We start from the raw sequence: 9706 nt of genomic DNA on the forward strand, positions 1-9706 counted from the left end.
CGCCTCATTAATTTTCTCAAGGTCCCTTAAGAGAATTACATATGCATGATTTCCATTTTACAGAATGTAAACTGGCCTGAGGGAACTGGGTATCATAGTTTTCCGTTTTGTTTCTCATGCCACAGCTATGATCCACAAAACATTTTAAATTTACAGTGGGCATAGATTTTATTTTGCTCTTCTGTCAAATTCTCTGAGTTCTAAACAAAATACAGTCTTATATGATTAAACAAAGAAAGTTTCAAAGTCAGAAAATCAGGCTTTAAGACACAGCTTTTCCATTTTGGCAAAATATTAAACCTCTTCAATTTTACATCTGTAAAACATCTGCTTTCTCTACAGTGCACTTGAGCTTATTACTGAAGCTCAAATGAAAAATGTATGTGAATGTGTTGCATAAATTGCAAATCATATAGATGGTAGTTGTTATATTACGTTTATATCCCCCACCACATGAGGCCCAACACAAATTTGTAAACTTGAATGTGGCCCAACACAAATCTGTAAACTTTCTTAAAACATTATGAGATTATTTTGCGATTTTTTTTTTCTTAGCTCATCAGCTGTCACAAGTGTCACTGTATTTTATGTGTAGCCCAAGACAATTCCTCCTCTTCCCATGTGGCCCAGAGAAGCCAAAAGATTGGACACCTCTGCTTTAAAGTAAATATTAAATCTTATCTACACTGGCATCCTTCAAGCCATAGGATGGGCATATTAGATGTGTCCACCAATCATTTACTGAATGCAGAACTGCATGTACATTATTGAAGACACTGTATCAGGTACTGATCCTAGTGTTGACGGGTTGCATTTTTAAATGTGATCATCCAAAAGACTTGTAGTCAGTAAATTCCTGAAGGAAGTGAGGGGGCAAGCATGTTGTTAACTGAGAGAAAAACACTGAGGCAGAGGTTTCAGCAATGGAAAGACCCGGGTGTGGACTGTGCTAAGGATGTTCAAGCTATTGAAGGAGAAAAATTGGTCTGCAACAGTGTAAACAAGGAGAGGGTAGTAGGAGATGAGATCACAGGTGTTAAGGGAAGGGGAGATTAAGAGAAGCACTGACGTGGGATGCTATGAATACCGGTTTTTACTCTATAATTTGGCAAGAATTGGAGTGTTTTGTATAAGTAGAAACTTACTGTTATTTTTTAACACTGTAGTGCCTCTGATGAGAATATGCTACAAGAAAACCAAAGCAGAAGCAGCAAGACCAGCTAAGAAAAATAAGATGGTAGACTCAACTTGGAAATTCTAGCAGTGGGGGTGGTAATAAGTTGGACTCTACATACATTTTAAAGGTAGAGCAAAAAAAAAAAAATCTGTGATAGGGATTGTAATAAAACTATATACAAATTTGGGGAAAGTTAACATCTTTGCAAAATTTAGTCTTCCAATGCATAAACACAGAATATCTCTTCATTTATTTAGGTCCATCTAATTGTTCTTAATTAGATTTGTAGTTTCCAGTGTAGAACACTGGAATATATTTTCCTGTATTTTTCCTCCAGGTATGTGATTATTTTAGTCACTATTATAAGTTCATTCTTAATTTATTATTTTTACACTAGTTAAATTGTACGTATGCGTGTGCATAAATCATTACATACATACACATAAAATATTTTAAGTTCTACTGTAATTACTAAAATAATTAGTAATAAAATAATACTAAATGTGAAACAAGAAGATAATACAATCTGGCCACTGCACTCCAGCCTGGGCGACAGAGCGAGACTCCGTCTCAAAAAAAAAAAAGAAAGAGGAATTTTAAAATACTTGATTAAAGCAGAAGAATGAAGGAAAGAAGCCATACAGAAACAAAACAAAACAAAACAAAACCAAAGAGAGAGGATGAAGGCAGAGCGGGATGGTCAAACAGAACCCTCCAGTGATCATCCCTTCCACAGAAACACCAAAATGAACAACCATTCACTCAAGAAAGCCCTTCATAAGAACCAAAAATTAGTTGATCAATCATAGTACTTAGTTTTAGCATTATATCAAGGAGAGAGGCACTGAAAAGGATAGTAAAGACAGCCTTGAATCACCTACACATCCCCCATGTTTTAGCAGTAGCTGCCGGACACAGCAACAGAATCTTCAGGAACGGGGAGCGCAGTAATTGTGAAAATTAACTTTGAAACTCAGTACTGCCCTGTCACAGTGGAAAGGAACACAGGGCAGAATTCATCCTGTGTTCACAGTGGGAACATTTAGACCACTCCTAGCCAAAGGAGAATCTCAGTGGTGAGAAACTTAAGTTCCAGCTAGCCCCAACACCATGGCCAAAGTGCTCTAGGCTTCTAAACAAATTTTAAAGGCAGTCTGAGCCTCAAAGACTGCCACTCCTAGGCAAGTCCTGGTGTTGTCCCAGGCTTCGAGCAAGTGAACTTGGGGTGTGAACAACCTAGTGGGACACCAGCTGAGGTAGCCAAGGAAGTACTTTTGTCACCCCTCCCCCAACCCAAGGCAGTGCAGACAGTGCAGACCCTGTCTCAAAAAATAAATAAATAAACAAAACAATTGAACTCAAGGAGCTAGTAGAATGGTTACCAGAGTCTGGAAAGGGTCATGATTGGATGGGAGAGGGGGACAACGGGATGGTAAATGGGTACAAAAATATAGTTAAAGAGAATGAATAAGGTTTTGTGTTTGATAGCACAACAGAATGACTAGAGTCAATGATATTGTACATTTAAAAATAACTAAAAGAGAATAATCGGAATGTTTATGACAAAAATAAATGATAAATGCTTGAGGTGATGAATACGCCATTTATTCTGATGTTACTACTACTACACATTGAATGCCTGTATCAAAATATCTCATATACCCCATTAATATATACACTTACTATTTACCTATAAAAATCAAAAAGTAGGCCAGACATGGTGGCTCACACTTGTAATCCCAGCACTTTGGGAGGCCGAGGAGGCGGATCATCTGAGGTTGGGAGTTCAAGACCAGCTGACCAACATGGAGAAATCTCATCTCTGCTAAAAATACAAAGTCAGCTGGGCATGGTGGCACATGCCTGTAACCAGCTACCCAGGAGGCTGAGGAAGGAGAATAGCTTGAACCCGGGAGGTGAAGGATGCGGTGAGCTGAGATCACGCCATGGAACTCCAGCCTAGTCAACAAAAGAGAAACTCTGTCTCCACAAAAGAAAAAACAATAGTGTAAAGTAAAAATTAAAAAAAAAAAAAAAACTGGGAGCAGCATAATAGACTGAAACACAATTATATAATTACATTTAATAAAAATGTAATATGCATATGTATGCAATATACATATATACATACACATTGTAAGATTTTATACACAATAGGTATATGTATAAAATGTGGGAGTTTTTTGCATTTTGCTTGCATATTTTATGTTTTATGGCCTTTACTTGGATTAGTCAAATATTTTTAATCATGCTATTTTTTCTGTTACTTCTCTTTATCTTTTCTTTAATGGCTACCCTAGATGTTTTATGTATCTTTGATTTATTACAGCCCTGTGGAAATTATTTGTTTTTACCACTTTTCAAATAATGCTGGAACATTAGGACTCTTTAAGCTATTTAAATCTCTTTTGACTTTTGCAAGAATTATATGTTGTATAATTCTCTCTCTCGCTCTCTCTCTCTCTATATATATGCATGTATATATTTACATCCAAAGTAATTATTAAATACTTGTTTAGATTTAACCATATATTTTTCTTTCCGTTACTTTCCATTTTTACCTGAATTTTTGTGTTTCTGTCTCATATCATCTCTTACCTAATGAAATTCTTTTATCATTGCTTAATGTATAATTTCTGGTGATAATTTTTTTCTTTTTTGTTGGAAAATTAATTTATATTTAAAGAATAGCTTTGCAGGGTATAGAATTCAAGTTTCCATATCTTACATACCCTTTTATTTTCTGCTTTATTTTTTAAGCAATTTAAAAAGTATTTTCTATTTTATTTTTTAAAGGTCAATTGCTACTACTGATACTAATTTTTGGAATACAAAGTATTCTATTTATCTTACTGGCTTACATTAGACCTTGGTATCTGTAACTCTAATTTTCCTTGTATTCACTTTGCTTAGTTTATAGAAACTTTGTGATGTTTCAAATTGTTATTCATTGCCAGTTTTGAAAAAAATTTCATAACCTCAAATACTGTTTTTCATCTGTCTCTGTATCCTCCTCATCTAAACATCTAATTACATTTATTTTGAACAGTTGAAGTCCCACATATATCTTGCTCTTTTCTTATTTTTTCCTCTCTGTTTTAAATTAAGGTGTTTTACATTTTCTGTCTTACAATATACTAATTGCGTTTTCTGCTGTATCTATCTGTTGATAAAATCATCCATTGAAACTTTATTTTCAGTATTTTTGCTTTTCCTTTCCAGATTTTCCAGTAATGATGTTTTTCATATTATTTTAATTTTTGGTAAAATTCTCCAGTTTTTCTTCAGTGACCTTTCATCTTTTTTTGTGAACATGGTAAAAATGTTTTAAAGTCTTTGACTTCTTACTCTAATATCTGGAAGATCTTTGATAGTTTCTGTTGTCTATAGTCTTTGTTTTCAATTATAAGATCCTTTATCTTGGAATGTCTTGTAATTTTTTGTCAAATTTTTATATTGTATAAAAAAATTATTAAGGTTCCAGCTGATGCTACTTTTCAACCAGGGAGGGTTCAACTTCTGATCTCCTAGGCAAATAGAACATGCATATGACCTTGATCCATGCATGCACTGAATTAAAGTTTGAAAACCCTCAGCCTTTGGGTAAAGTAGTTAGGGTGAAGCTTTCCTGGACTTCAAATTGAAAGCTTGGTGTATTCACTGATGCTCCACTTCTGTTGATTTCTAAAATCTGAACATTGTAATTTCTGAATAATCCCCAAAAATATAAAATAAAGTAATAAATAATCAGAACAACTGTTTTACTTTCAGTTGCTTAGTCTTATACTCTTTGCATCAACCGATTTTGGCAAACACATTAGAAGAAATACCAGCCTTATATCTGGATCAGTATTGTTCCATCTCCATTACTGTATCATAGTATCATGGCCCATAAATGCTTACACTGTTTGTCTTGTTGTTGTTGTTGCTGTTATTGTTGTTTTCTTAGTTCTGATTTCTCTTCTCAGGAGGGCCCTGTGAAAATGAGGCCTGGATTCTCAGCCTCCTGTCTTGCTTTCAGAGTAAGCAAATGCCCCCAGGGAAAAGATGGCTGCAGACTGTGGGTTCACCCCTCTCTATTTTTATCTGCTTCGTAATTTTGCAATCCTGTTCCTCCAAGCCTGGTTGCTCTCTCTCCAATGCCTTTAAGAAAATATAATTTCTATTGTATCTGTTTTTTGCTACTTGTTCTGAATAAGAAGGTTGGTCTGCTGCATGCTATACCATCACATTCAGGTGTAATAATTTTGATCAAGATTGTATCCTTTCACATAATATTTCATTTAGTTTGTTGACATTTTGTTTCAAACATGTTTTGAATCTGATTTCCTGAAAGTAAAAATATATATATATATATATATATACACATATATATATATATATATTCTTTGTTTTTCTTGGAATGTAGTAAGTTATAACTTATCATTTTCTTTTCTGTGGTAAAGTTTGGTATTGTTTTCTTTTCTTAAATATTTCATATTATTTAACTCTGGAGCCATCAGATCCTGTAGCTAGAGTCTTTTTTTTTTTATTGTAATTTTTTTAATTGGAAAACAAATATACAACTTGGAATGGATTTTGAGGCAAATTGTGCCATAAGCAGATTTTAAGTGGCTAAACAAAGTTTAAAAAGCAAGTAACAACAAAAGAAAATGTTTCTGGTACAGGACCAGCTGTACAAAAAAATAGTGTACAAGTACCTGGATAATACACCCGTTTTGCAATAGTGCAACTTTTAAGTACATATTGTTGACTGTCCATAGTCCACGCAGAGTTACAACTCCACACTTCAAAAACAACATGCTGACAGTTCCTAAAGAAAACTACTTTAAAAAAGGCATAACCCAGATGTTCCCTCATTTGACCAACTCCATCTAACTTTAGATGTGCAGAAGGGCTTAGATATATCCAGAGTAAGCCACATGCAATATGTTACTTGATCAATTTTCTAAAATAAGGTTTCAGGACAATGACAGTAAGATAAGGGAAGAAAACATAGAGGAATGAAGTCCTAACTATTATACATGCATATTTTTTGACAGTAGGGAGAAATCTTTTACAGATAAGTTACAAACAAAGAAAAGGCAAATAAACAATTTTGTACAAGAAATTTAACACATTTTGTAAAAGGTCTTCACTTTGCTGTCATCATTTGTACAAATTCTTCATAGTTTACTTGACCATCACCATCAATATCTGCTTCCCTGATCATTTCATCAACTTCTTCATCTGTTAACTTCTCTCCAAGGTTTGTCATCACATGGCGAAGTTCTGCAGCACTAATATAGCCATTGCCATCCTTATCAAACACACGGAACGCTTCTCTAATTTCTTCTTCACTGTCTGTGTCTTTCATTTTTCTTGCCGTCATTGTCAGAAATTCAGGGAAGTCAACTGTGCCATTACCATCAGCATCTACTTCATTAATCATGTCCTGTAACTCTGCTTCTGTGAGATTCTGCCCAAGAGACCTCATTACAGTTCCCAATTCCTTTGTTGTTATAATTCCATCACCATCTTTGTCAAATAGTGAAAAAGCTTCTTTGAATTCTTCAATCTGCTCTTCGGTCAGTTGGTCAGCCATGCTGCAAGTGCTACCGGTTTCCGAAACGCGACCACACAACCAGTCAGCTCGCTTGCTCCACTCGGACTCTTTTTTTTTTTTTTTTTTTTCAGACAGAATCTCACTCTGTCACCCAGGAGGGAGTGCGGGAGTGCGGTGGAGCAAGTTGGCTCACCACAATCTCCGCCTCCCAGATTCAAGTGATTCTCTTGCTTCAGCTTCCCGAGTAGCTGGGATTACAGGTGCCCATCACCACACCCAGCTAATTTTTGTATTTTTAGTAGAGATGGGGTTTCACCACCTTGGCCAGGCTGATCTCGAACTCCTTACCTCAGGTGATCTGCCTGCCTCAGCCTCCCAAAGAGCTGCAATTATAGGCATGAGCTACTGTGCCTGGCCAGCTACAGCTATTTTTAAGCCAGTTGCAATTCATTTAATAGTTATAAGATTATTTAAATTTTATTTTTCATCTTTATTTTGTAAAATTAAGTTTTTTCTTAGAATTCCAGGAATAAACCTGTTTAAATTTTCAAACTCAATTTAATAAAGTTGCACATAATAGCTTTTAACTACCTTTTCTTCAACATCTTTATTATTTCTTCATTTATCTTTTGTCCCTAAACTTCCTATTTAAAGTAATTCAATTAAGTAATAATGCCATTTTAACTGAATTTAATTAGGCTCTTGCTCCTAATTCAGAATGCAATCTGAATGTCTTTTTGTCTACTGTATTCTCAGTACATATTAGATGCCTAAACACTAATAAATGAAAGAATGACTGAATAGATGAATGTATGGATGAGCTAATGCAGGTTTATCTCCTTGCAGGAAGAATGAAAATTTCAAAAAATTATTTTTATATTTATTTTTAATTAGTTCCCACCTATAATCCCAGGACTTGGGAGGCTGTGGCTGAAGAATCACTTGAATCCAGGAGTTCAAGACTAGCCTGGGCAACATAGCAAGACCTTGCCTCTGCAAAAAAAATTAAATTAAATTAACTGAGTGTGGTGGTGTGCACTTGTGGTCCTAGCTACCCAGGAGGCCAAGGTGATAAGATTGTTTGAGTCCAAAGGTTTGAGGCTGTGGGGAGCTATGATTGTGCCACTGCACTCCAGCCTGGGTGACAGAGCAGAACCTGTCTCTAAAAAATAAAGAGATAAATAAATATTAAAAAATCACTAATGTAAAATGTTTGAAGAGCTAGTTGTACCTTTCCTATTTACATGTTTACCACTTTTTTTAAAGGATAATATCATTCCCATTGCTTCCACAAATTTATCTGTTTAAATATAAAAAAATCACTTAAAGGATGCCAGAATCTAGGTCTTTCTCTTCAGCTACTGTAATTTAGTAAATGATTAAATGCTGTTGAATCAATCAACTATTCTTTGTAATAATCTCTTATTTTTAAATGCCCTGTGCTTTTATTTAATTTAGAAAATAAATATTTAGCAGCAACTTTCATTATGTTTGAAATTAAATTTTAAACAAACCAGCATACTTCTATAAACTTCTCTGAAGTTTTCACATAATTGTATTTTGGGATTTGAAGTATTTTCTCTGAATGAAATAAATGAAACCATAAAGCAAAGAAAGTATGTGTTAAAATTTCTGGGAAGAACAATAAAAAGTATAAATCTATAATATTCATTTGCAGAAATATTGGCATTATTTCAAAATTCAAAGAATCATAGAATTCACCTCCATTATCTTTACTGATTGATAAAAAGCAATAAAAATATGTTCATTTTTTAAAACTTCCCAAGAAGGAAATTCACTCACTGCTATTGACATATTATTTCTATATTCATTGATCCTCAGAATCTTCTCTAATTTAAAATAATCAGGATATGCCTCAAAGTAAACACTCAGACTTATGCAGTAATTTTAAATAATGCTATTAATGCATACATGGCCAAGTAAAAGCATTAATAATATATTGTAGGCAAACAAAGCAAGTCTTTCAACATTATATTTATGATCATTTTGCTGTGTGTGCATCTGTGTGTGAAAATAGGTGATTGAAGCTTTCATAACTTTGTATTAGTTATGAATTTATATGGAATTATTTGTATTTTTAAAATATCTACAATAATTATGCATAAATCTGTAAATAATTTTATCATAGTTAAATATAACATTAACTTTTACTGCCACATCTCAGGAAAATAGAAATTTATTCTCATTATTCACCTTAAAAATGTTTTCACCATTTTTAAGAGTGTCCTGATAAAATTATGTTTTCTATATAAAATGTACATGAGTATAATGGAAATATATGTATGAAAATAAACGTGATTGAAACTGTAAAATATATTTTTGTCTATTTCCTGAAATGTCAAAAATGTTAAAGAATATTAGGAGGAAAAAAGAGCTGTGACTGATAATAGTAAGTAAATAGCAAGAAGTTAGATTTAAACTTAAATATATTACTTTGGAAAATACAAAGTCATCTAACTAAAACACAAAAATTTCCGACTAGATTTTTAAAAATCTAATTATTTGCTGTGTACTAGAGTTATATTTTCTACATGAAAACATAGAAAATGTTAATGTTAAAGGATGCATAATATATGCCATGCCTAATAATCAAAATTAAGTTTATACTTTATTAAGCAACACAGAAGTTTAACAAGAAGTGGCCCTACGGACAAAGAAACATTCCATAATATCACATAACTAAACAGGGAAGTATTTAAAGACTTTAATATGCAAACATGCTATCCTCATAGCTGAAGAGCAATCCAACAAAAACATTATTACAGGTACAAGTGATATGAGCTACACCATTCATAAACTTAACCAATTAACCATATATAGATTATTAAACTCATCAGCTCCATAGTGCTCATTATTTACAACTGCACATGGATGGTTTACCAAAATAAGCCATATGCTGGTTCATCAATATTGTCTAAGCAAACTGCAAAATTTTACAATCATAAAGTTCATGTTCTCTGATG

The 9706-nt window shown here is 33.6% G+C and overlaps 1 protein-coding gene across 2 annotated transcripts; it reads right to left on the minus strand.

The window, feature by feature from the left end:
* Positions 1 to 4693: 4693 nt before the first annotated feature.
* On the minus strand, positions 4694 to 6825 carry LOC117069878 (calmodulin-1-like). Of its 2 annotated transcripts, XR_004431700.1 has the most exons (2): positions 5891 to 6825; positions 4694 to 4704 (listed from the first exon to the last, which is right to left on the minus strand). XR_004431700.1 is itself a non-coding variant. In XM_033188366.1 (1 exon), the coding sequence occupies exon 1, from the start codon at positions 6759 to 6761 to the stop codon at positions 6312 to 6314; it is 450 nt and encodes a 149-aa protein (XP_033044257.1). In that variant the 5' UTR covers positions 6762 to 6825; the 3' UTR covers positions 5708 to 6311. The 2 variants fall into 2 exon arrangements, 1 of the variants encoding a protein (XP_033044257.1); XM_033188366.1 differs by lacking the exon at positions 4694 to 4704 and having other exon boundaries at positions 5708 to 6825.
* Positions 6826 to 9706: the final 2881 nt, after the last annotated feature.

The sequence above is a fragment of the Trachypithecus francoisi genome, unplaced genomic scaffold (genome assembly GCF_009764315.1).
Source record: "Trachypithecus francoisi isolate TF-2019V2 unplaced genomic scaffold, Tfra_2.0 Lachesis_group3, whole genome shotgun sequence".
In the NCBI taxonomy this organism is placed as follows: Eukaryota; Metazoa; Chordata; class Mammalia; order Primates; family Cercopithecidae; genus Trachypithecus; species Trachypithecus francoisi.

What these genes read in the sequence shown, in the direction of transcription:
- LOC117069878 (XM_033188366.1), bottom strand. Translation starts at nt 6,761, where the DNA reads ATGGCTGACCAACTGACCGAAGAGCAGATTGAAGAATTCAAAGAAGCT.